The sequence below is a fragment of the Geospiza fortis genome, unplaced genomic scaffold (genome assembly GCF_000277835.1).
Source record: "Geospiza fortis unplaced genomic scaffold, GeoFor_1.0 scaffold485, whole genome shotgun sequence".
NCBI classification, from domain to species: domain Eukaryota; kingdom Metazoa; phylum Chordata; class Aves; order Passeriformes; family Thraupidae; genus Geospiza; species Geospiza fortis.
Genome location: NW_005054457.1, coordinates 361203 through 388778, shown reverse-complemented (window position 1 = coordinate 388778; position 27576 = coordinate 361203). Strand labels below are relative to the sequence as shown.

General features: G+C 48.9%; 1 protein-coding gene and 1 long non-coding RNA gene across 2 annotated transcripts in view; both read left to right on the top strand.

The window, feature by feature from the left end:
- The window catches only part of SHISA6 (shisa family member 6), a gene marked incomplete at its 5' end in the record, with an annotated part of 145833 nt that extends 124082 nt beyond the window's left edge, over positions 1-21751 (top strand). Inside the window, 3 exons of the mRNA XM_031062698.1 lie at positions 3120-3182; positions 14473-14625; positions 20431-21751. Coding sequence (XP_030918558.1) covers positions 3120-3182; positions 14473-14625; positions 20431-20981 — 767 coding nt within the window. The remainder of the gene's footprint in view (positions 1-3119; positions 3183-14472; positions 14626-20430) is intronic.
- Positions 21752-25048: 3297 nt separating this feature from the next.
- LOC115948644 lies at positions 25049-26974 on the top strand. Its single transcript, XR_004082441.1, has 2 exons — positions 25049-25916; positions 25953-26974. It is a non-coding gene; the product is annotated as an uncharacterized LOC115948644 (long non-coding RNA).
- The last annotated feature ends 602 nt before the right edge of the window (positions 26975-27576 follow it).

Sequence of the window (27576 nt, the reverse complement as noted above, 5' to 3'; positions counted from 1 at the left end):
ATAAATATATAAATATATAATATTTATATATAAATATAAAATATGTCAAAGGAAATAGAAATAATAATAAAAATATAATAATAAATTGCAAATGGAAAGGAACGTGCCTCCCGTGCACGTGTTTGCAAGGGAGCGGGAGCACTGGTTCCCTTTTTCCCAGTACAACATCTCACTCTTTCTGCTGGTTATTTTATCTGATGGCTCCTCCAACTGCGCTCAGAAATTTCCTTTTGTGTCCTGGCAATTCAGAGCCCTGTGGCTCCTTTCTTCCCTAATGGAGTTCCTGGTAAATAGCTCTGAACTCAGATCCTTGTCTCACAATAGATAAGCTCCTGCCTAACCGGCACTTCACAATTAACAGCATTATCTTGTTAAACCTGAGGAGGTGTAGGAAGGCTCGGGCGTCATTTGGAAGTATTTTATTGCTTAGAAAGTGTTTACAAAGGGCTACAGAGGTGGTAAATGAAACCCAGTGCTGCATTCAGATGCCTGATTAGCTCAGCCACATCAAAATGCCAATAACTCAGGTTCTGACAGGGCTGGGTGACGTTACTGAAGCTATAGCCTCAAAATACCTGAGGTTTTAGAGAGGAAATAAAAGGGGGAAGGGAAGGGAAGGGAAAGGAAAGGAAAGGAAAGGAAAGGAAAGGAAAGGAAAGGAAAGGAAAGGAAAGGAAAGGAAAGGAAAGGAAAGGAAAGGAAAGGAGAAAAGAGAAAGGACAAAAGGGAAAGAAAAAAGGAAAAGAGAAAGGAAAAGGAAAAAGGAAAAATAAAGTCCTTTAAGGTCATCCAGCCCAGCCACCAAGCCAGCAGCACCTCCATTGTCACTGAACCAGGTCCCCAAGTGCCACCTCCATGTGGCTCTGAACACTTCCAGGGATGAGCAGGGATCTGTATCATGATTGCTGGGAACCAGGTGAAAATTAACCCATCTGGTCCCACAGCTCTGAGAATCCCTCCAGACAGTCACAGGGGTTCCAGAAATATCCAGTTTCTCATTTGTCCACCATCCTCTGGTCAGGTTTTCACATTAAAATGAAATTTGACTACATGGAGGGACAGAAACGGAGACAAAGTCACAAAAGGAGTTCCTGCAGAATTTTTTCTTGCTGAAGGCAACCAAGAGTGGAGGAAAATTCCAACCAGGGAAACCTGTAGGGCACTTATTTAAGGGCACTTGGAGTGTCCCTGGGCTCCTCTCAAGGTTTGCTCATCTCGTGCTGGCAGCCAGGCTAAAACCCTCCCATTTTTCCATTTGTCTGGGATATAAGGCATGCCTGGATTCTGGATGGAGCAGGAAGCAGGTGAAGATGCCCAGTCTGTTGTCACCTGAATAAATAAACCCAGATTTTAATCCTCATTGCACCCAGACACTCCCCATAGTGAGGGAGAGAGACAAACCAGCAGCCAACACTCAGAAACAAATAATGGCAATTTAAACTTATTTTTTGTTTGTTTTTTCCCCTGTGTTTTATGGCCAGGGAGGAAAAACTCAAGGATCATGACCTCAGCAAGGTTTCCAGCAGTTTCTAGCAAAGCAATGTGAGATTAATTAGAGAAGAGGTTGTTAATGAGGGCTGAGTGACCATGCAGGGACCAAATATCAGGGGAAGGATGGCCCTGGTGTGGTTCTGGATTTGGTCTCTTTGTTCCTGGTGGAAAAGGAATTCACTTATTAAATTTGCAGGTGATATGAACCTTGGATGACTGTAAGTCTATTAGAGAACAGGATTAGAATTTAAAATGTTCTTGACAAATTGGATAAATAGCCTGCAAATAAATTGATTAAATGGAGAAAAATGAGATGCCTCGGGCTGAAGCAGGAACGCTAAAAAGCCTGTTCTGTGTTGGAGAACAATTGGAGAGTTCCTTAGAAAAGCAATAAGGAACCACAAAGGATCACAGACTTTACATGAGTCAGGAAAAGAAAAATATCCCAGGTTTGTGTGAGCAAGAGAATCCGACTGGGGATAATCCAGACATTCCACTCTGTCCTGGTGAAGGCTGTCTCAGAAACACATCCCAGAGCTGGGCAGGATCTGGGGCAGCAGGAGCACAGGGGAATGCAGTGCCAGGGACCCAAGGCAAAGCAGGAAAACAGGGAAACAGCAAAGGAATGGTGTCAGCACCAAGGATAAAGGAGAACACAGCAACCGTGGTCATAAAGGGCTGGGCAGGAATAAGGGGGGTTCTCTCCGCGTCCCTGGAGGACAGGAAAGAAGGAATTGGTCTGAAAAGCAGAAAGAAAGACTCAGTGACCCAGAACTTCTGGGGGAAAGGAGATGTCCAGGAAAGGTTTGGGAATAGCAGAGCAGCCCTGGAGTGACCCCTGCAGCAGCAGGGCAGGACATGAAGGATCCCAGAGATCTCCTCTCCTCCTGCACTGCTGCAGCTCCAGCCACGGTGGGAAGCTCTGAGCAGGGAGCTCAGTCCTTACTGAGTGCTAAAGCCGTGGAGGTTTATCGGGAGTCCCTTATCTGATGATTTCATCACAGGGAAGAGGAGACAGAGCTGTTCTGCCCCCCAGGGCAGCTCCCAGCCCAGCCCCAGCAGTGGATGGAACTGGGCTGGGAGCTGCCCTGGATGCTCTGCCATGGATGGTTCCCCTGCCCTGCCTCCCAGGATTCCCATTCCCTGGGGAGGGAGCAGAGCTCATGTGCAGCTCCTGAGCTCCTCCAGGCCACACCTGTGACTCCTCTCTGCGACCTGGTGCTCTGGTTGTGCTCACAGTGGGACAGGCTGGGTTTGGGTGCTTGGGGCTCACATCCTGAGCGCTCCAAAGCTCCGCAGCCCTGATGGAGCTGGAGCAGCCTCCAGGAGCAGCCCAGCCTGTGGTACAGCTGGGGTGCTCCTGCCTGGACATGATTCTCACCTTTGCACAGAACCCTCATTTGCAGGCTCAGCAGAAGGGGAGCAGATTCCCATTATCGTGTTCTCCTTGCATCTGGAATTTTAAGTGAACTGCATAACAGAATCTTCTGCTTTCTTAAGCATTTCCTTCTCCTTTCTTTAATCATGCTGAGATTTCCTGTGATACTGTGAGCTGTAATTATCATCTGCAGATCGGTGGCAATGCTAAGCTGGTTCTTAAAGGGATTTTTTTTTTCTGTGAATTTCAGATGACCAAGAACAAAATTATAATCACCTGATACTAAACAGTGACAACCAGACACCTACACATGGTAAGAGAAAGCAAAGAGCAAAATTACACCCGTTGTAACTTTCCTCTGCCAGCCAGTAACATTTACTGGTACCAAATGTGTTTCATGTTAATGGAAATATTCCTCTGGCAGTGCTGCATGGCTGGTGGCTCCCATTGACATTAAACACAGGACCATATTTTCAGCAGTGTGCACAGGGAAATATGGCCCAGTCTTTTCTAACTGTGCTGATCAGCCTTGTGTCTAATTCCAAGATTCTCCTTTGTTTCCCACTCGGTTTCCTCCCCCTCGTCCCAGCCTGGAGATGTTTCTTTGCTTCCTCCATGGCCTCTCTCTGCTCAGCCCTGTGCCCCAGCCCTTCTGTCCCCTCCTCTGGGTTTCCCTGGGCAGCAGAGGCCCCTGGGCTGTGTCCCCCTTCCCTTGGAGCCCTGGCATCCCCTGGCTCCATCCAGTCCCTGGCACCCAAACCCCGTTCCCCAGTGCCTGTGCCATCAGACCAAGCTCTGATTGATCCCTCAGGTCCCCTCTGCTCTCTCCCCTCTTCTGCTGCTCCTTGTCTCGGTCCTGTCCGTGTCCCTCCTTGTCCCCTGTGCCTTTGGAATGGGATCCATTCCTTCTGCTCTAAGCTGCCAGTAAATCTCATCTCTGTCACTTCTGGCAGCTCTGAATCTCTGTATTTGTTACTCTTTCTGTCCTGGCATTTGTTTTGAATTCTGAAACCTCATCCTGACTATTCTGGAGCTGATTTATTGCAAGTTGTGCTCGCACGCAGAAATCTCCCTGCTGCTAAGGAGGGCGGGAGAACAATTGCCCTTGGAAAGATCCCCTGAAACCCTGGGGGTTTCTCCTTCCCAGAGGAGGCAGGCATCTCTTCAGCCTAAAAATTGCTTCCATGGTAAGCCTGTGCTATTAGGACTTCATTTTCTGTCTTGCAAACACTCCAGGAGGAAGAATGTCAGCTTTAAACTCATCAGTGCCACAGCAGTATTTATTGAGCCTGAACTGACAGCCTCCAATGTTCCTGACTACTTCTTCTGTTTACTTTTTTACTTTCCTGAGGGAAAAAAAAAAAAAAGAAGAAAATGGAGAAATAGGGTTGAAATTGTGCTGTCTTCTCTTTGGTCTTGGTACTCATTCTTAAAATCCAGCCTCTGCTGGGTTCTGAGCTGCCCTTGACCTGCCCAGGAGCTTTAATGCAGCTCCAGCATCAGGGTCCTGCTGCATCCAAGCACTCCAGGGAATGTGACAAAACAATTCCACTTCCCTCTGCTCCTAACAGATGCTTCGCTTTTTTTATGTACTTAAAAGACAAAAAAAAAAAAAAAACAACTGAAGGCAGATCCACTGATGGTCTTGGATTCCTTGTGCTTCCTGTGCCTTAATAATTTGGTTGTTGTGAGGGACTGGGATGAGCTGACTACAAATGAGTGTGTGATTCAGAGGTACATCTCTCTCTGAGTTATCCAGATGGCCAGGGCTGCTTTTGTTCCTTCCATCCATGTGTGCTGCTGCTGCTGCTGCCGAGCCATTGCCTGAAGAGTCTGAAAATATATTTGGACTTTTCAAGTAAGACATCAGAGGAGCTTGCAGGATGGCACAGAGGGCTGGGAGGAGTGCTGGGGATTGTGATATCCTGGGGAGGACAATTCCCAGCAGGATCAGAAGTGACCACAGGCAGCTGAGTCACAGAAAGTGTCTGAGGCCAGGTTGGAGCCCCTTGTGTTCCTGCCCATTCCTTCCTTCCTTCCTTCCTTCCTTCCTTCCTTCCTTCCTTCCTTCCTTCCTTCCTTCCTTCCTTCCTTCCTTCCTTCCTTCCTTCCTTCCTTCCTTCCTTCCTTCCTTGCGTGCCTTCCCTCGTGCTCCCGCCCATTCCTTCCTTCCTTCCTTCCTTCCTTCCTTCCTTCCTTCCTTCCTTCCTTCCTTCCTTCCTTCTCTTTTTTTCCCCTCTTCTCTCCTTCCTTTTCCTCCTTCTCTTCCTCCTCCTTTCTGGCACTGGATCAGCTTTAGGGTCCATCCCATCCCATCCTGGGACTCCTCAACTCCAGACTCTCCCAGCCCAGGGGCTGCAATCCCAGCATTTCAGTTCTGCTGTGGTTGAGGGCTCTGAATTAACCACAGTGGCTCTGAGCATCCCACACCTGCCAGAAATCCCTGCTGCTGGACTATTCCTGCCCCAAATTCCCCCCACAGGACACCAAATGTCCCATTCCAGAGGCTCCTACAGCCCTTTAGAAACCTCAGATGAAATTCTGCTTTCAGTGACAGCATTTAGACCCCAATTCCACTGAAAACTAAATTTTCATGTGGATTTCTTTAACTCTAGACTTTATTTCTACCTCAGCTGCAGATCTGAGCTGCAAATGAAGAACTCTACAGCAGTTTTAGGAAATGTAGTGATTTGTATGTAAAATGTGAGTGGGAGGGAGCAAGTATTAGGCTCTAAGCACAACCAAGTTTTACATATGAAATGCAGCTAAATCTTTTGATACATTAATTTATCTTGCTTAGATATTCAGCCTTCACACAAAATAAGCACATAAAATGATTTCCCCATAAAAACATTAAAATATGAAGGAAAAAAAACCGAGCTGGGGGCACAAAAGAGAACTGAGCATCAGCTATAACAGAAATACACATTGACTGCCTGGGCTCAGCTTCTGTGCAGATTATTGCTTTATTTTTTACTGCTACTGAAGTTTCATCTCATTATATTTAGTGCATATATAATTATCCTAACCTAAAGAGCACCTAATAAACATTTTTTTTTTTACATCTTTATAAATACCAAGCACATTTCCAAATAATATGGTTAGAAGGAAGTTCATATCACGACTTTTATGTCAGTTAATTGCACTTGACAATCATCTCAAAAAATACTTGGTAGAGCACCATGAGCAGCCAATTACTTCAAGGTTTTAATTTGGCCAAGTATTTTGCCGTGGATGGTGCCTGGGATTGCTCTGAGGGAGGCAAATTTCATTTTATAGCTGTACTTGTGTGGGCTTTTAGCAGTTTCCTCTATATGGACTGATGTAGGAGTGTGGTTTTCCCTTCCTTCCTTCCTGGAATCCTTCCTTCCTGGAATCCTTCCTTCCTTCCCTTTATTCCCTCTTTTTCCCCCCTCTTCTCTCGTTTCTTTCTTTTCCATCCTTTACTTTTCCTCCTTCTTTCCCTTCTCTTCATTTCAAAAATCCAGGGCATCTTCCTTCCCACACACTAACAGGGCTTTGGGGGATACATTGCTGAAAAAATCCTTGCATCAATTTTCCAACATCAGACCAGAAGCTTCAATTTGGGGCAATCCCAGAAGATATGAAAATGATTCCCTATTCTGTCACATCTCCTCCAGCAATTTGTTGAGAGTTTTGTGTCTATTGTGTTTAAGACACTGTTTACAAAATCATAACAATTAAGGACTGTTTAAATTAGCTTTATCCCCAGCAGAAATATGTGGGGGAAGAGGAGAAGCTAATCAGATGTGCGGTATAAAGCCCAGAGAACAGCCAGACCTGGGTGTCCTGACCTTGGGCAGGGCTGGAATGGCAGTGGGAGGTGTGATAATTCACCCGGGGGAATTTTGGAAGGAATTTGAGATGGGATCTCTGAGTTGTTTTTGATGATGAGGTTTATTTTTCTATCTCCTACATGGGCAGGAAGGGTGAGTTTGGCTCACATCTTCACTGCATGGCTCAGAAGGTCTCAAGACTCTTAGTTACAAGACCTTTAAAGCATTTATTGACCAATAAAACACTGCTCACAAGGATATTTATGTTTTTGACCCAATCTTTAAATATTTTGTCTTATGGACTCATGCTGCAGTGTGAGCTTTCTTAGCCAGTCTTGTTATGGCACACAAACCCACAGTGCTGCATTCTAAACTCCTTGTTTACCTCTGGAATGTATTTTTTTTCCTATATCTAAACTCTGAAACTCTAAACTTTCCTTTACTTAGTTTAAGGTGTGTCTTTAAACTCCAAATCCACATTCTCACTTTTGTCACCTGAGTTTGGGAGCCTTTTCCAAGGTCTCAGATCAAGCCCTGGGTTTATTTCTGGAATCCCTGGCAGTGCCCAAGGCCAGGCTGGACAGGGCTGAGGGCAGCCTGGGGCAGTGAAAGGTGTCCCTGCCCTGGCAGGGGTGGAATGGAGGGGTCTTTGTGATCCAAACCAAACCAAAACACAGCAAAGCAAAGCAAAGCAAAGCAAACCAGACCAAACCAAACCAAACCAAACCAAACCAAACCAAACCAAACCACAGCAAAGCAAAGCAAAGCCAAACAAAGCAAACCAAACCACACCAAACAAACCAAACCAAAACACAGCAAAGCAAAGCAAACCAGACCAAACCAAACCAAATCAAACCAAAACACAGCAAAGCAAACCAAAGCAAACCAGACCAAAGCAAAGCAAAGCAAAGCAAAGCAAAGCAAAGCAAACCAAAGCAAACCAAACCAAACCAAACCAGACCAAACCAAAGCAAACCAGACCAAACCAAACCAAACCAAAACACAGCAAAGCAAAGCAAAGCAAACCAGATGAAACCAAACCAGATGAAACCAAACCAGACCAAACCAAACCAAACCACACCAAAGCAAAGCAAAGCAAAGCAAAGCAAAGCAAACCAGACCAAACCAACCCAAACCACACCACACCAGACCACACCAGACCACACCACACCACACCAAACCAACCCAAACCACACCAAACCAAACCAAACCAAACCAAACCAAACCAAACCAAACCAAACCACACCAAACCATTCCCACCATTCCAAGATCCCTCTCCCTGCCCTGCCCACGAGGCCCTGGCAGAGCTGGGAGCAGGTACCAGTTTGCAGGGTCTCAAGCCCAGCAGGAAGGGGTCCCAGCCCCAGCTCTGCACAGCCCTGGTGCCAGAGCCAGGTGTTTTGTCTGCACCCCCTGCAAGGGCAGCACGCTCCAGGAGGAGCAGATCCCTTGCTCTGACTGCTCGGTGCAATTTCCATTTCTGCAGCTCTCCCTTTCATTTTAATTCCAGCATTGCTCTCTCAGCCCAGCTGTGGGGTGCAGTATTCAGTGGAGCTCTGTGTGCTCAGGGGCCTTCCCACACTGATCCCCTGGGTGTCCCTGTCACACCCAGTGTCACTGTGTGCTGCATCCCTTCCCTCTGCACCTTCCTCCTGGTGGAAAACGCCAATTACTTGTTTTTAAAATTGTAAAAGTTTAATAGTAATAACATGGTTATAGAAATAGTAATACAATTAGAGTAATAATAATTTGGACAATTTGAATTAGGACAATATGAGACAATAGAGACAAAGAGTTACTGATGTCCGGGTACCTTTTCTGGGCTGCACAAGCCTAAAAAATGGAACCCATTAACAAAGGATTAACCCTTAAAAGCAGCCTGTTGCATATTCATGCACTTCATACATGATGCATAAATTCCATTCAAACACAGGATTCTGTCTGGTCATCCTCAACTTCTTCCTCTGAATCCTAACAGCACCTTTGAGGTGGGAAGAAGTTCGTTTCTGCTGATAATGGGGCAATAAATTCTTTTTCTCTGAAAGATTGAGATGTCCTGTGGCTGCTATCTCACGGCGAGTCCTTTCTTAAAAAAAGTATCCAACATAGCATCGTTTCTATTTTAACATTTTTTATAACCTAAAACTATATTTAACACACTACGTAAGAGAATTACTACAGCATTGCTTTCTAACACAACACATATAATATTCATTTGAATATTTGCAAAAAGCCAATCATAAAATACATGCATTTGAATATTTGCAAAAAGCCAGTCATAAAATACATGCATTTTTCACACTCCTCCAGGCTGCTGCTCAGTTCTCAGCCAGGCCCAGTGCTGGAGCCATCCTGACAGACACAGGGCTTTAACACTGCCTCTGTTTGAAATCCTCCAGCTCCTGCTCTCCTAAATGAGGGCAGCTACTCGCTGGAGAGCTCTGATTTCCACCACAGAGGATCTGACCTGGAAATGTAGAAACCTCCTGGAGATTAGTCATGAGAAATGCAAAGCACTATTAATAACAGCGTTAGTAACACGAGCAAACACAAGCGTGAAAACACCAACACTGGAGATACATCTCATACATCCTGACCCTGCACACATCAGTTTATTTGCCTGCCCTGACAGCGTGTCACCTCAGCATGGCCTGGGAGCCCTGAGCCCTGGCACAGAAGGCTCCAGAACGTCAGTGGTGCCGGCAGATTTGGGGCCCTTTGTGAGAACTTGCGTCAGAGTCGGAGCCTTTGCGTCTGAGCCTTCAAAGGGCTGAGCTGGGGGAGCAGGGAGGGCTCTGACAGAGGGCTGGGGCTCTGCTGAGCTGCGGCTGAGCAGCAGAAGGCTGGCTTGGAGCAGCTTCTCCTAGGTGACATTGTTTGCTTTCCCTGGGTGAATGTTTTAAAAGGCATCTGTTGAAATGTCTTGCAGAATTCGCACAACATATGTGCAGACTCAAATGCAAATCTGCAGCACATCCCTTTTGCCACTTGAGCTTTGTTCAAAACTTTGCCATCAACTCACATTTTTTTTTTTAATATATTTTGGTATCATCTGCTCCCGTCCTTGAACATGAAAGGTTTTGTGCCTCATGTAAACACCCTTTGAAAGTGTCTTCCAACAAGAGGGGCAGAGCAAGATGTGACGAGAAGACTTCAGGTCTAATCTGGAAATCCTGGAGCTTCTCTGAGCCCTGAGCTTGCAGGGAGGTTGCAAAGCACTGGCAGAGAAACGAGCAGAGGGGCTGTGCTTCTCTGGTAGGTGACAGAGTGCAGGAGTGAGCGGAGCAGGGAATTTGTGTGAATCCACCTTCAGGGCCACCCCCAGGCCCAGCAGGGCTGCAGGTGACACCCAGGTGCTGCCAACAGAGCCCCTTGTCCTGTTTGGACCACCTTGGGGTGCCTGCCTAGGACAGAGGCTGGGCAAGATCAAGAGGATAAAGTGGGTGTTTATTAAAGGCCTCCCATAGCTGCACCTTGGGCAGTCAAAGCCTCACAGAGGCTGCACCCAGGATGGATGGTGGCCATGAGTTTTATATAAGTTTGGCTTATTTGCATATCAGGGGTTAATTGTCCAGTTACAGCTTCAGGTAATGAAGTCATATTCCCCAGCTTGCTCCCCATAATTCACTTTTGTTTGTACTTTTCAGGGCCTGTGGTGTGTGTCCTTGGATCTCAGGCCCAGAGGGATTGTTCTGTCTGACCAAAATGTGAAGGCAGTTAACTACACTTTATATGGAGTTCACAACTGTGCACTAATGCACTAGAGGATTTGAAATATATAAAAGCTGAAATTGTAAGGCATCATCAGGGTGTGATAGGAGCACAGGCAGTCCCTGCAGGCAGCCCATTCCCCTGCCCTGTGAAAGGTGTGAGGAGCCCCTCAGAGCCTGGCCCAGGGATGCTCTGGTTCCCATAAAAACACAGCAGGTTCAGACTGGCCTGGCAATTCTGGCTCATGAAGCAGAAGAGATGCACCCACCTGGCCTGGTGGGGCTGCAGGAGGAGAGATCAGAGCTCCCCAGAGCTCCCTGCTCCCTTGCTGAGCTCCTTGTGCCAGCGTGGAGCAGCCTGGGGAGCTCTGGGCTGGGCTGTGCATCCCTGCTCAGGGCACTGTGCAGCCAGGGCTGCCTGCAGGGTGGGAAAATGCTGCAATTCCTGCAGGATTGTACAGCCCTGCACAGAATTGTACAGCCCTGCACAGAATTGTACAGCAGGATTGTACAGCCTTGCACAGAATTGTACGGCAGGATTGTACAGCAGGATTGTACAGCCCTGCACAGAATCGTACAGCCTTGCACAGAATTGTACAGCAGGATTGTACAGCCCTGCACAGAATTGTACAGCCCTGCACAGAATTGTACAGCAGGATTGTACAGGATTGTACAGCCCTGCCCTGGCTGTACCAAGGTGGGGCTGTCCCCAGGCTGGGGGAGGTTCCTGTGCTGCTGGCTGAGCTCCCGTGCCAGCTCCTGTGCCAGGAGGGATGGTGTGCCAGAAAACGGGCACCAAAGGGCACAGAGATGCTGAGGAAAAGGGGACCAATCCTCACTTTGAAGGTGATCCCAGTAGCCATGCACAGAGCTCGTTTTCCAGTGTCATCTCCAGCTGGGGTGATGGGGATGCTGGGGAGCTCAGTGTACAGCCTCAGCTGCCCTGCAGGGAATGGGAGAGCTTTGATTTGCATCCTGATTATTGATTCTGACCTGCAGTTTCCATAGGAGCCCACGGGCACCACAAACAAAGAGGAGCGAGACCAGAGACAAATATATTGCAGGAGTGAAAACCTGCTGAGAAACTGGTGCTGAACTGGCCTCCGAATATAAATTGCAGGAGATATTTCTCCTTACTGGAGCACCTCAGCTCTCTGATCTCCCCCTCAAGCTACATTATGCAAAAGACATCTGAAATTAGCTTTGGTCATTTCAGTTTATCCCTTGTTTTGCTGAGTGATGGGCAGTGGATTTCAAGGTGACTTCTCATTTGCCAGAATCATTCCAGCCTGTTCCTGAGTGCCTGGATGGGAAAAGCAGCGAGAAGATGAAGTGATCCTGCAGCAGCCCGTCAGATAAATGTGTGGCACTTAATTTCACACACCTCATGCAAGCAGTCAATTAATGCTGAGCTCCGGCACCCAGCACAGCTCCGAGCCTGTGCCTGGGCTCACTGCAGCATGCCCAAACCCCCATGGAAATGGAGATTAGCTCCACGTTCTGCCTGAGCAATTTGCAAAGAGATCTCAGCCCGGGGTCCTTGCCACACAAGCAGGAGGAGGGGTGGGGACATGGTTTCAGCGCTGATCCAGCCTCTGTTTGCTGGATAACATCAAATCAATTGTTTCCAGCCCCCTGATGAATGCCACACGTTCCCTGATCCTGCAGGCAGGCTGTTAGACATGGATGGATGGCACATTCATATTTTCTGTAAAAATCTCTTTGCCCAGGATTTTTTCTCCTGGGAAGCTGAGAAGCCTCAGAGAAAAATATAAAAATTGAAAATTGAAAACAATAATTATCTCATTTGCTTCTCCTCTGTTGTGCTCATGTGGAATGTGTTTGGAGATTGTTTATCACAGGTGATTGATTGGATTCTGCTGCGAATTATTTTGACTCTGGCAAATCAGGGCCAAGCTATGTCAGGACTCTGGAGAGAATCACAAGTTTTTAATTAATTATCTTTTTAGCCTTCTGTAAGTATCCTTTCTGTATTCTTTAGTATAGTTCAGTATAGTATTCTTTAATATAATATAGTATCATAAAGTAATAAATTAGCCTTCTGAGAACGTGGAGTCAGGTTCACCATCCCTCCCTGCCACGGGGCACCCCACAAATAGAATGGATGGAAATCATCAGCAGGGAACTGCTGCTCTCTGAGAGGTGCCACTCCAGATCCCTGAGGTCTGTGCCACACCAGAACCCCCTTCCAGGAGAGCAGGAGAAAGGGGACAGGAGATTTATGAGATTTATGGTTATTGCACTGGGAGGAGGAATTTTTCACCACTGCTGGGTTCTGTGAGAAAGAATTACTTTATTTCTTACAGAATTACTGTGAGAGTAATTCTGTAATGACAGGACTGCCTCAGCCTGTCTGTGACACTGTGCAGTACTGAGGTGGCTGACAGGAGGTTTGAAACATCCAGGGGAAGCCCCAGTGGGAGAAAAGTTGTGGCAGCAGCTCTGGATCCCTGAGCAGACACTCAGATGAATTGCTAGGTTCATTTCCAGGCTGCAGGGGCACCGAGGACACGCTGAAATGAAAAATTCAGGGAGGAGGAAAACGTTCTGCTGTCCAACAAGCAGGGCTGCACATGGCAGAGAGGCAGCAGGGCAGGACCGGCCTCACTCACAGATGTTTCTTGGAGGAAACAGATTCACTTATGTATGACTCAGGTCTAGAAAAATGTCTGTGAAATGTCTGCGCTCTACCTGGGTGGATTTTGAGGGTTTTTTTCCTGGAAATGGGAGAAGTTAGCAAGTGTATGGGCACTGCACAAAGCCAGCAGCTTTCCAGGTGACATTCCCCTGCTGCTCTGCTACCTTTGGGCAGAATCTGAGCTTTTATCCCAGCCAGCCCCTTGCAGGGGAGGCAAGAGGGCTTGGGGCAGGTGAATGCACACTGATCATGCATTGCTCTTCGTGGGGACACTTTAGGGATGTACAAGAGGAATGTGTGAACCCAAGCCTGGGCATTCTGCTGTTCCTGCAGAGAATTTGCCCTTCTGATTTCATGTCCAGACCTGAAGTGGACACCTTTTGCCTCAGCTGCTGACCCCAGCACTGCTGTGGGGTCTGACAGAGCCCACTGCTCTGTTCTGGCTCTGCTTCCAAAAATTGAAGTTCCTGCTGTGTTAAATCCTTTCCTCTCTGCCCATTTTAATATCTGAACCCCTTGGGGTAATAACTGCAGTTCTACAGGTCCCTGTGCCTTGGCTGGGCTGATGAAAGACCCTTTTCCCAGCTTGCAGTGAAGGAACAAGGTTTCAAACCCCTGCAGATAGTCTGGACTTCAATATTAGCATCTGGGCTCAGTGCCCTCAGCATTACAATTGTGACAGAGGGCACTGGGACCCTGCCTGGGGACCCTCAGTGACCAACAACATGAGCATCAGTAGAGGGGCATCCTCCACCCCTCAGGGATAGGGATTTCCTGCCTCAGGAACATCCCCAGAACCTTGTCCTGCCCTCTGAGTGCCCCAGAGGTGCCCCAGCTCCCAGCCCTGGGTGGTGTGAGGGTTTGCAGAGCCCCAGAGCCCCCAGGTTCAGAGCACCCATGAGGACTCTGGCACACAGAGAGGGCAGCTGGACCATCATCAGCCCCAGTTAAGGAACCCCCAGACTGGTTCTGTGTCCCTGAGGATGGGCAGGGCATGCAGGGGGGTGAAGGTGAGTGATGCTGGTTAAAGAGTTAAAGAACTGGCTCATGATGCCCCAGTTAAAGAATCCCCAGACTGGTTCTGTGTCCCTGAGGATGAGGAGGGCACACAGGAGGGTGAAGGTGAGTGATGCTGCCCGAGCACCTGGCACAGCCCTGCATGCCCGGGGTGAGTGCCAGCCCAGCCCATCCCTCCAGGCAGCCCCAGGGAGTGTGAGGCAGCACTTTGCTGTCCCCATCACTGCTGTGGGCAGGAAGCAGCGCCACAGGATCCATTTCTCCTGGATCTGCTGCTGCCAGTGTGAATCATGCCCAGGAGCCCGTGGCTGAGGCTCAGCTCCAGCTTTGCTCCCTGCTGGAGCCTGTGGGCACAGCCAGCTCCTCTCCATCCCCTCGGGGCACACTCCACACCTGCCTTTCTCTGTTTTTTTTTTGCAGACAAGCCACGAATGAACAACATCCTGACTTCAGCCACCGAGCCCTACGACCTGTCCTTCTCCCGCTCCTTCCAGAACCTCTCCCACCTCCCGCCCTCCTACGAGTCTGCTGTCAAGACCAACCCCAGTAAATACTCATCTCTCAAGAGACTCAGTAGGTGTCAGCTCCTTTGCTTCCCCCTGGTTCTGCTTTGTAAGGAATAACCCCTTCCCTCAGCTGGGCGCTCCCAGGTTGGCATCTCCAGCAGGGATTCCTTTGGCTGGCACTCCCCAGCAGGGATGGGTGTAGAGGAAATTTCATTTCTGGGAGGGTACCTGTGGTTATTGCTGTGCTGCCCCTGCCCCTCTGCAGGGATGTGCTCCTGGCAGAGCCATCCAAGGATCCTTTTGCATTGTGCTGGAGCCCAGCCTGGCTGGGTGCTCAGAGCTGCCCTTGGCACAGGCAGGGCAGGGACCTCACCAGCCACGGGGGCAGCTGGAAATGCCAACAGAACGATGCCAGGGTGGTTGGGAACACCTTTCCCAGGAGGAGCCCTGCCTGCCTTGGGCAGTGCTGCAATCCACGTGCTCCATGGTGTGTGGCAGAGCTGCTCCTGGCCTGTGCCATGCTCACATCCATTCTCTGTGCTGTGCTGTGTGCCCAGAGCTGTGCCATGCTCACATCCATTCTCTGTCCCATGCTCTGTGTGTGTCAGACCTGTTTCACACTCAGATCCATTTTCTGTTCCATGCTGTGTGCCCAGAGCTGTTCCACACTCTTATCCACACACTGTTCCATGCCCTGTGTATGCCCAGAGCTGCTCCTGACCTGTTCCATGCTCAGATCTACACTCTGTCCATGCTGTGTGTGTGTCCAGAGCTGCTCCAGCCCTGTTCCCCACTCAGATCCATTTTCTGCTCCATGCTGTTTGTCCAGACCTGTGCCATACTCTGAGCCTTTCCTTGCCCAGTGGTTTGAACAGGGAATGTGTTGTGTTGGCTGGAGCAGGGTTCAATTAAAACCTTAAATAACCACCCAGCAAGGCCAGCAGGGGATGGTGGGGTGGATATTTGCCCTCCATGAAGGGCAAATGCACCTCTGGACCCCTCCAGGGCAGTGTGAGAGGCTCCAGAGCTCCCTGCAGGCACCAGCCCAGCCTCCTGCACAGCACCTGGCAGATCCAACCCCGCTGCCCCACTCCTTTCCTGGGCATCCAGGGAGTTCCAGCCCTGGCAGTGCCCAGCCCTCCCTGCTCCCACTGGCACTGAGCACACCCAGCACCTCCAGAATCTCTGAATCACTCTCCTGCAGCTGCTCTACTCCAGAGCCAAAGGAAGAGAGGCTCCCAGCTCCCCAGCCTCCCCTTGCAAAGTGCCAGCAAGATAATGTTCTTATTCTGTATGAAGGGAACGCAAAAAAGTGTGATATCTAAACGCTGGAGTTCGAAAATTACTTACTGGGCATTCATTTTCTTTTTTAACTTAAAATTGTTTCTTCCCAATGGACTTCCTGGAAAAAAACAAAATATAAAAGTACTGAAGAGATCATTAACAAATACTTCTGTTTGAGCAAGAAACAAAGCATTAGCTATTTTTAAATCTATATTTCAAATTTATATATATATATAAATTTGAAATATTCATTTAAAAATATATCTGGATATAGACATATTTTAAATCTATATTTCAAATATTTCAAACACTTGTTTGTCTGGCTTGCCAGGCATGGAAAAATTACTTATTTTCCTCCAGTTAGCAGAGACAGATGGTGAAAGACCAGGGGTATTTTATCTCCCTGGCCCTTCCTTCAGGGCACAGCCAACAGAACCCCACTTGGGGGGTGCTTGGGGGTTTTGGGGGTCTCTGAGGGGCTGGCACCCCCTGTGCCCTGGGGAAGAGCAGGGAGGGGAGGGTGTGAGGATGTGGCTGAGCAGGAGCAGCCAGATTAATTCCATCCTGCCCAGGGCTCCGGGGAATTGCTCTTCCCAGCAAAGTGAGAAAGGTCAGGGAGGAAGGCAGCTCCTGTTTTCGGGCATATTAAACCACTTGGTGCTTGCTGGAGAATCATCACGAGTGACTGGGCAGCTTGGAAATGTTAAAGCCAATTAAAACAAGGAGAGACAAGCCCAGAGAGGAAACCTGCTGGAGCTGCAGAGGAAGAAAGCTGGGGGAAAATTACCTTTAAAAAAGGATTATTGTGATGGCCTCACATGCACACACACATGCATCTCTTCTCACCAGAATATGTAAGAACAGGAAGAAAAACTGAATTTGGCTGTTCTGCTCCACATTCCCTTCCCAGAGCACCACAAATGAATTTCTGTAAAGCTCATTTCTGTAATTCCAGTGCCAGAGGAGCTCTGCTCTGCCTGTCTGCAGAGGCATCTCAGCTTGAGGTGGAATGTGTAAGAGCGTTTATTTGGGGATCCCCCTCCAAATGAGAAAAAAAACCACAAAAAATCCACCAAAAAGCTGTCTGAGGGCAAAACAGCTTAGCCTGAAGCCAAGGTAGCTGAAGCACTCAAACATTCCTGAAGTTTGGTGAGACCAGCCCTGAGTGATGTTCTAAAAACTGCCAAAGCAGGAAAGAAAGGGCAGAAAAATCCCCACCAAAACCAATTAAAAAGACCAGGAAGTCTGCAGAAAGCACAATTTTCAGTAATTCCTGTTCCAAATGTTTGAAAAACACAAGGAAAGACCCAGAAGTATGAGTAAAAAATAGAAAAAAATCCTGTCAAGCAATGCACCAGTGATTCCTTTCTGTCTGCTCACAATTTCTGCTTTTTTGGAATACTTTTAAGACACTTTTTTTTTTTTTTTTTTTTAAAGCACATCCTTGATGGAGAAGCACACTAGATTGGGGTTTTATTTTGGATAAAACTGTGAATTGGTGCTCCTGTGAGCATCAATGACAGGACAAGGGCAGGGTGATCAGTGCCAGCTGTGCCAGGGTGCGATGTGTCCCTGCTGGTGGCATGAGGGTGGCATCAATCATCCTGGAATGGGTTTCAGCTGGATCATCTTTAGGATTCCTTCCAACCCAAACCATTCTATGGTTCCAAGATTTCATTTCCCAGAGAAACTTTGGTTTTAGCCAGCTGTGCCACCAGCCCTCCACATTTCCCACCCCTGGAGCTCTGCTCTGCAGCTGGATTTGTTCCTCTGCTGTCCCTGGGTGCAGCAGTTCTGAGGTTCCAGTGCTGTGCTGAGCTCTCCCTTGTGTGGTACTGCACATAACGTGGGAAACGAATTTTTAGAAATTAATTTGTAGAAATAGAGCTTGAAGTTTCAAAGGGTGGCATCAGTCAGCCTGGAACATGTCCCTGCCCATGGCAGAGGGTTTCAGCTGGATCATCTTTAAGATTCCCTACAACCCAAACCATTTTATGGTTCCAAGATTTCATTTCCCAGAGAAACTTTGGTTTTGGCCAGCTGTGCCACCAGCCCTCCACATTTCCCACCCCTGGAGCTCTGCTGTCCCAGGGTTTGTTTCCTGCTGTCCCTGGGTGCAGCAATTCTGACGTTCCAGCGCTCTCCCTTGGCATGAGGCACGTGTGTGGTGCTGCACATAAGGTGGGAAATGAATTTGTAGAAATTCATTTGTAGAAATGGAGCTAGAAGCAAGTTTCAAAGGGTGGCCTTGCAAATAAGACTGGGTACTTCAAAGAAACAGAACTGTGAAACATGCACTGAAGTAGGACCCACGAGGGGCAATTTTAGATGATTGGCTTTAAGGCATTTACTTTAAAATTACAGTATAATATGGTGGGCCAGGAAAGGCTTATAATATATTGTAATTAAGAAATATTTAACTTCTAATTGTGATAGGGTGAGTTACAACATCTGTATTGTCTCACCCTTCACATGAGACTGATAAATAAAAGTTTTTAAAATTCCTCTCAGTTACCCCATCTCTAAGTCAAAAAAGAATGAAATCCAACAGCCTTCCTGCCAGGCTCTGTTCCCCATCCCTGGCTCAGGCTGACACCCCTCTCAGAGCCAGCAGCCTGGAAAATGTCTGTCTGCTGCTGCCTGGAGCAGCTTGCTGGGGTGACACACGGCTGTTCCTCCTCCTCTGACTCCTCTGAGGTGGAGATGAGCAGCTTTTCCACACCTGGAAACGTTCCTCCTCCTCCTCCTCAGCATCACTGGAGGCACGGCCTGAGGGAGCTTGGAAGCATCTTTGAAATTAAATCAGCTCCCCGAAATGTTCAGCTATGGCAGCTGTACAAGGGTCAATGGGTGGGTGAGGGAAGGAAAATGGATTTTTTTATGCTCCTAATGGACAAAATATTTTAAAGCGTAGCCCATGCTGCATTTTTAGTCCAAGGAACACCTTGAAATCCCTTCCAGCTGATTGTGCCACCTCCCCAGCAGCCTCAGAGCTGTAAACCTCACATTAGCTGGTTTAGCTCCTGCTGGCAATTACCAGAGCCAGGTGTGAGCATCCAAGCACATCTCCATTTGGGATGTTCTGTGCTTTAATTACATCTATTTAGAGTCACATGGGCAAATCCTGTGGAACTCCTCTCATCCAGAGCAGAGGCCAAGTGCCAGGGTGCTAATTGCTTCATTCCCACTCTGCAGCCAGCCCCCAGCATCGCTGCTGAGCCTCTGCACACCCAGCCTGGCATTTCCAACCAGCCCCAAAACACAGAATAAAAATGCCTACAGCTCCTGGGGCCATATGGAGTTCCCCCCACCCTCAGGCTTCCTAGAAGGTGATTTTAAAGACACGAGAGCTCGGGGCCAGGAGAGCTGCTGCCTGACATTTGCAGCGAGACATCCTTCTGAGGAGTGTTGGGTGGTGAAAAATAAAGATCCAGTCCTGCAGCGTGAGCTCTGGAGAGCAAATCCCACGGGTAGGAAGGCAGCACAGGGGAGCTGGGGGTGACCTCATGCCTTGGGGCTGTGTGGGCTGGGAGGAAGGGCTTGGCAGCAGCGCTGCTGGCACAGATGTTCTCACTCCTCTCTTCTGGGTGTGAGGGAACCAAGCCCACCTCCTCACGGATCTGGGCTGTGCACAGGGGCCTGGCAGCAGGGAAGGGAAGGGAAGGTGTGGGACAGGGGATGAGGACATAAGCGAGGGATGTGGCCCAGCACAGGGTGGTGCAGGGTTTGGCTGAACTGGTGTTTTGTGAGCAGAGCTCTGGGATGTTGTCAGCACCCACCACAGGAGCTCTGGCTCATGGGGCCAGCTGCCAGTTGTCTTCAATTCCCAGCCAATGTGATGCATAAAACCTACAGACTGATGGCTGTAGGATCCCGGTGATCTATCACGATACAGCTGCAGTAGCCAACATCCTCTCTGAGCCCACAGCATTCCTCTCAAAGGCAAAAAAAGGAAAGTGGGAGTGTGGGGGGTGTGTGCTGCATTTCAGAGCAGCAGAGAGATCATTTAAGATGCAGGAGCAGCAAACTGAGCAAGAAATGTTCCATGGGATAAATTCTGGTCTATCAACCAAGATCGATTATAAAAATGGGAAACAAAAACTTAGGCAGGTGATTCAGTGTCTCAGAGACCACCAAACCTGGTTTGTGATCACATTTACAAATATTTCAATGAGGTAATTAAAATGTGATGAGGTTACTTGTGGGCTCCAGGGAATACCCATGTCTAAGGCCAGAGGTGAGGTGTGCATGTCCTCAAACAGGGACCTCACCTGCTCGTGTCACCTGCCCTGTTCTTTCCCAGGGTGACATTTGAAGAATGTGACAATTTGAGAAGGTGACATTTGGGAATTTCTCCATAACTCATGTAAATCATGTGGTACCATGGCCTGGCTTCCACATGGAGGAGTGTGGGGTGCACTGCCCAGGGAATTACACTGTCCTCATGCATTTCACACTCCTCTGTGTGCCACAATCCCTTGGTGACACCTGTGGCATGTCCACCTGTCCCTCAGGCTTCACCAGGAGGCAGCTCCAGGGCCTGGGCCAGCACTCTGCCATTTCTAACCTCTCATTTCCCTCCCCACAGCTGACAAAGAGGCTGACGAGTACTACATGAGGAGGAGACACCTGCCCGACCTGGCGGCCCGGGGCACGCTGCCCATCAACGTCATCAAAATGTCCCAGCAGGGCAACCAGCGGGACAGGCCCCGCCGTCCCATCAGGGCCATGTCCCAGGACAGAGTGCTGTCCCCTGAGAGGATCATGCCCGAGGAGTTCAGCATGTCCTACGAGCGGATCCTGTCGGACGAGCAGCTGCTGTCGGCAGAGCGCCTGCACTCCCAGGACCCGCTGCTGTCCCCGGAGCGCTCGGCCTACCCCGAGCAGTCCATGTCCAGGGCACTGTCACACACGGATGTCTTTGTGTCAACACCGGTCTTGGATCGCTACAGGATGTCAAAAATGCACTCCCATCCCAGTGCCTCAAATAACTTGTACAACACCTTGGGTATGAACCCGACCTCGGCCAAGCGCCAAGCGTTCGCCTCGCGCCGGCACAACACGGTGGAGCAGCTGCATTACATCCCCGGGCACCACCACCACTACCGCACCGCCAGCAAAACCGAGGTGACTGTTTGACACGACCCAGTGCATTGTAGATACTCCTTAAGGACTGGGGTGGCCACAGCACCCCGTTCTGCAGTGGCCTTATAGGCCAAGATAACCTCTACTAACTCAGTGTCTGCAAAGACTTCTCTGGCAGTCCCACCCACGTTGTTTTTAAAGCCACTCCTTCATCAGTGACACAGGAAGAACTGAAGCGGCAGTCAGACACTAGTGAGGGATGACAGAGGGAATTTCCTGGTGTGCATCAGTTTCTGTCAAAGAAAGCCATAGTAATCGATGGCTCCTTCCAAGGGCTCACCTGCATTATCCCATAGTTTCCACGAATTCAGGACTTTTCAGTTGCTCCAAGGAGAAGCAGCCTGAGACAGGGAGGAGGAAATGCAGCCCCCACCCCTAATCCTGGCAGGAAGGGGCCTCGTTCTTGGCCCTTACGTTTGGCCTTTCTGTAGCAAGTAGGGAAGTCCTGGCTGCTGGGGCCAGCCCCAGGCTGCTCGACACCCGTCAGCACCCACACATCTGTTCTTTGTCACCCTTGGAGCAAATTCAAGGGCAGACTTTCCTTCGGGACTGGCAGATCTAGGGACAAGAATAGCCTGGCTGAGAAATAAAGTTTTAGTTTATACTAAATATACTCATAAGATAAAAAACATACTAGTGCCTACAAATCGCCTGCTCTCTCAGCGTAGGAAGTAGTGGGGTTGATGTGTTCAATAAGCACAAATATGCTGAAACGCTTGTTAGACCCTTTTCTCCACTCATTCTAGTATCTTGGTGTCTCCAACATGTAAATAGGTGCTGACCCTGAAGCAGCAGAACCCGTTCAGCAGCACACTGCTGACCTGTGCTGGGGGAGGTCCCAACCCCACCGAGCCCCCTGAGGCCAGGCTGCCGCGCTTCTCACCGAGCCTGGATTTCTCCCCAGAAGTTTCTTTTCCCTATAGCATTTTCCATGGCCCAGTTCCCGTGTTTCTGAGCGTTTTCTCCTCCCATTCACAGCCTAGAATCCATATGTAGCAAATCTTTTTCCAGCCCTTAGCAGAGGCACAAGGCTGAGGGTGTCTGTTTACCGAAAAGCAGGTCGGTAACTTTCCGTGGTTTTCTCTCCCCGCAATGGCCTCCCAAGAAAACCTTCCAAATTCCAATTCCACTGAGTCCCAATCCTAACCATGAAGACAGTTACATTTCATGCATATAAATTATATATCCAGCATAATTATAATTAATGGGCATGTTGTATATCTGATATAACGCTAATTAGATACTGTATATTTGTAAAATCTTTAAAACATAGACTCGTGGGTCCAGAATTTGAGAGGGTTTTACCTTTGGCTTTCCAGACAGATTGGGCTTTGCTTTGTTTTTTTGTTAGATTTGGGTTTGATTTTTCTTTTCATTTTCCCCCCCCCCTTTGATTTGTGTTCCTACCAAACTCTGTAGAACTGACTCCCACCAGAACACACTTTTGCAGCCAGGAAAGGGTCTCAGAGGGTTTGAAGGCCAGCCAGAGCTGGTGCTGGAGCTGTGGGTGCTGTACACTGTCCCCAGAGTGCCCTCGAGGTCCCAGCACACGCACACACCCCGTGGGTCAGGGCAGGCACGCTCCCTCCTCAGGGCGAGGTGATGTCTGACTTCAGGCTGTGAGCACATCCCTTGCACTTCTCTTCATGTCCCACGTCCCCACGCCAACTCTTTTCCTACACAACTCTTCATTAGGCATCCTGAACCTTGCTCTGCCCTCCTCCCTCCCCTCAAATACCTCCCACCTCCTGGCCTTAATGACATTCCCAGCCCAACTGTGCCAAATCCTGTAGCAAACAATGATTTAGGGGTGAGTCTCCTGTGGAGGCTTTGGTGCAGCACCAGCTCTGTCTGGTGCAGGGCAGGCAGGAGGAGCATGTCCTTACAGGTGGGCCTCAGTGGGGTGTCCAGGTGGCCTTTCTCCTTCCCAGGCTGTCCTGGAGCTGGTCCTATTTCCAGAGCTTTATCCTGCCCCATCTGATGGAGACTGTGCTGAGAAGGACTCCATCATTCAGAGCTTATTGGGGCTTTGTTTGACGGAAACTGAGCTGGGAGGGAATAAATAAATGAATGAATAAATAAATAAATAACAGTCTCCAGGGTCAGATCCTGCAGCCTTGGGCAAAATCACTCTGGGCAGCACCCAGAAGTGTCTGTGGATCAGGGTGGCAGTCCATGGCATGGGAGGGATGGGAGAGAACAGGCTCAGAGCTCGCCTCCTGCCCCCTCCCTTGATGCACACTACTCTCCCCTGACTACCTCCAAGCTCCTCGGCTCAGCGCCTGGATTTTTCCTCCCAGAAGACAATCCCTGTGAAAACATTGCCCTGCTGACCTTCCCTCAGGCCAGAGGGTGGGACTCGTATGAAGAAAAGAGAAGAGAAGCTCTCACTGCTGATGGGGAGGCAGCCCCTGCTGAGGTTCTGGGGCTCTTCCACTCTCCCTTGGGCCAAGCAAAGCCAGGGAGATGTGAACACTGTGGGAGAGCAGAATCCACTGCAGAGTCTCCAGGAGCTGTGGTGGCAGAGCTGGAGCAGAGGTGACGTGGGAGGCTGTGGGTAGGTGAACACTCCTCTCTCTCCGTGTGCATAGCTGTGTGTCTCAAGCTCTAGCCCTCATCTAAATGTTCCATTTGTGAGCTAAGAAGTTGCTGGACCAGATACAAATTTGGAAATTTTTCATTCAAGCAGCCCATGCCGATGCTGAGCTGGGCCATTTGACCTCTGTGTCTTCTCCTGTTGTGGCTAACAAATATCACAGGCCCTCTGCTTTTTTTGTGTCTTACCTGGGTAAGAACCCTTCAGAGAAATCTCAGCCTCATTTCCTTGTCTTTTTTCCACCCACTCAACTGTTTCAAGCAGATGTGTCCCACAAGGAGCCTTTTTAGGCCAAATCTCTTCAGGGACTCTGCCACCACCACAGAAAATTTTCAGCAAATTTCCTCGTGCCCTGGTTACCACCATGCGTTCCCTCAGCTCACTCTGCGTGCTGTGTGTTGGTGGATGGGGCAGTGGCATTTCAGCACACACAGGTGTCCTTAGGTCATTTTCCTCCCTTATTCCTCTTTCTGAGAATTTGCCACTGAAAGAACACTTGGTCTGGGACCGAGTGTCATCACCCACAGCCTGGTCCCCAGCACTTCAGTTCCCATGGGATGAAAATGGGAATTTCCAGTTCTATGGAGGGCTCAGACCACAAGGTCTGTGAAGTGCTCTGAGACCCTCTCACAACAGAAACTGTAGAGCAGCAAAGTGTTTTTGTTAATCTTGTTTGTCATTGTCCTGGCACGTGGTGTGTGATGCGCCACATCCACTCTGCCCAGGAGGAGAGTGCTGGGCTGGGATTGCCCAGATTCCCACTGCTCTGCTCCTGGGCAGGGTCCTGGCAGGCTGCAGCTCCAAGGGACGCTGCTCCCTGCACTGGGACCTTCCTGCTTCCTTCTCCTCGTGTCTGAGTCACCACAACACCCTGCACTCAGGAGAAAAGCGGGAAGCAGCCACATTCCTCTGTACAGTAAAATATAACCTGCCTTGATTAATCTCATATACTCTGAAGAATTGATCTGTATTTTCTCCACCCACAGGTGCAAACACCTGGGGAGTGTCCAGTTCCCAGAGTGCATGTGCAGGGACTGGGAAAGGGGGATGTAGAAAATTTATAGTATTTCCTACAAGCTGATAATTATTTGCATTCCCTGAGCAGCAACACATCCCGGATGGCTGCACTGGGTTTTATACAATTCTCTGTGTATGTGTATATAGATACAAATATATATATATACATACATACTGTAAAATGCAATCAACACGTTCTGACTGACCCTGTACCAACTGAAGCTTCCAAACTGTGTTGAATCATTCTTTGAAATGTGGAAAACTATTTTTAATGAACCACACACAGCACCACGCAGAACAGAAACTTTGTCATAAAAAGCCTTCTAATGCCACTGAATCGTGTTTTAAGGAAAAAAAAAAAGAAATATTTTTCAATGTTTTAATGTTCCTTTTATAAATGATGATCTGTTACTTGGGGATGGGGGTGGGTGGGAAGAAACAGAGGCAGTTGTCCAGGAGTAAGCCCTCCTTCCCTGGCCTGGATTTAATTTCTGTCTGCTGAGCCTGGCTGGCTGCAAAGCTGCTCCCAGGAACCTGAGCTTCCCACATGCACATTTCTGTTCTGTCAGAAGCATTCCCACCAGGAATCTGCAGGAGCTTGGCATCAGATTTTTGTAGCTCCTGGTAGCTGGGAAGACATCCTCATCATCTTCCACCACCACAAACAAAATCACCATGGAACAGGATAACTTTAATTGTGTTTGAGATGTGTGTGTTCTATTTGTGATCAATTTGCCATCTCCAGCTCACGGAGAAATAGCTTGTCTTAGTTTAGTTTCAGATTTACTGCCTAATCTGGAAGGAGGGGCTCTGCTGAAATACCTTTGGTACAAACAGATTTGGTGTTCAGGTGTGTTTCAGCTGAGTGAAAGATGGGAAATGTGTGAGAAAGGGGCTGAAATATTTTCTAGCGAGTGCTGTTAGCAATAAGCCCATGTTGGGGCTGCTCCTTGGGGAACAGCCACTCCTGTGCTGTGTGTCCACAGGCAGGTGGGAGAAGGGACCATTCCCAGCTCTCCGTGGTGAGAGGTGCCCACCCCGAGCCCAAATCCCAGCTGGGAAAAGCCAAACGTGCTTCACCCAGGGCCAGGGGAGAGTTGGACGGGGCCGTCTGAGTGTGCCAGTGTTAATCTGAGAGAGATCTCTGCTCCCAGCACCCCGGGTCTCCACCGTGGCCACACCATGTCCGGGAGGTCTCCATGCCGGGAGGTCTCTCTCCATCCCAGGAGATCTGCATCCTTGCAGGTCTCCATCCTAGAAGGTCTCTCTCCATCCTGGGAAGTCTCTCTCCATCCCAGGATTCTCCATCCCAGGAGGTCTCTCTCCATGCCAAGAGACCTCCATCCCAGGAGATCTTTCTCCATTGCAGGAGGTCTCCATCCAAAGAGGTCTCCATCCCTGGAGGTCTCTCCTCATCCCAGGAGATCTCTCCCCATCCCAGGGAGGTCTCCATCCCACCTCTGAAGAACTCTCCCCGTCCCAGGAGATTTCTCCTCATCCCAGGAGGTCTCTCCCCATTCCATGAGATCTCTCCCCATCCTGGGAGGTCTTTCCCCATCCCTGGGGGTCTCTCCCCATCCCTGGGGGTCTCTCCCCATTTCTGTAGGCGTGTCTCCATCCCTGGAGGTCTTTCCCCATCCCAGGAGGTCTCTCCCACCCCTGGTAGGTCTCTCCCATCTCTGGGAGGTCTCTCCCCATCCCAGGAGCTCTCTCCCATCTCAGGAGGCCTCTGTCTGTCCCTGGAGGTCTCTCCTCATCCTGAGAAGTCTCTACCCATCCCTGGAGATCCCTCCCCATCCCAGGAGATCTTTCCCCTTCCCTGGAGGTCTCTCTCCCATCCCAGGAGGCCTCCATTCCATCCCAGGAGGTCTCTCCCCACCCCTGAAGGTCTCTCCATCCCACCCCTGTGCCGGGAGGAGCCTCTCCCCCTCACCCTCAGCTCCGCTGCCCGCAAACCCCTGAGACATTTTTGTAGCAAGAATTTCTTGGCTCTGAGGAAGACACTTCTTACTGTAACATTTTTAGTTCGGGGGACAATATTTCCTAAGAGGGGTTAAGTGGATATTTTTGTGCTTTAGCCCAGTTTATGGATTCCATGTTTATTATACAGTAGTACTGAAGAGAAGTACATTTGTATCTGTAACTTTGCACAGACTCTTGGTTAACCATTAAACAAGCTTCAAGATGAGCAGTATTTGACTGTTTTTCTCTGTATTATTCTTGTTGTTATACTTACCTGTAAAAGCACATTCTGTATGTACTGTAAACAAAAATATTATCAGTTTAGTAAAATTTAGAGTCTTAAGGATTTTTCCACTTTTGTCAGTAACAACTATTTATGGATTAAAAAATAAAGGCAATTTCAACATATAAATTGTTTCTTTTTGATATCTATTGGGGGGAAATAAAAGCCATTTTCTTGGCAGCCTTCCCAATCTTTGTAACCAGCGTTTGAAAGGTAGATACCTGTGATTCTGTGTGTAGTTAAATAGCATCTATTAAAATGAATGCTGCAAGGTCTGGAAGACTCATTATTTTTATGTTTTTATTTACTGCATTTCATCATCTTGCCAGAAAAAAGCAGGGGGAGCAGAGAGACATTGCCATTTGCTGTGAGACAATTTTGTCTCACAAGCCTAGAAGATTTTATTTTAAACTTGCCCTTCCTTAAGTTTGCCTCCATAAACCATGACATTTTCTCCATCTAGAAAGCCCTGAATTGCAAAGTTGGAACCTGTGGAATGTCCCAGGGTGGTGAGGCTCCCACAGGAGCTTTGCTTTTGCCCTTGGCAGTGGAGCACACCCAGGATTTTCCCCATCACCCTCCAGGATGTGAAAGCTCCAAGGAGCTCAGGGTGGGTCTGGCTGAGCAGCCCCCACTGCCCACCCAGAGGGGTCAAACTGCATTTTCATTTTGCCAGCTCTGAACCTGGCCTTCCTTACCACTCTGCCCAGCTGGGAAATGTGGTGAGGTTT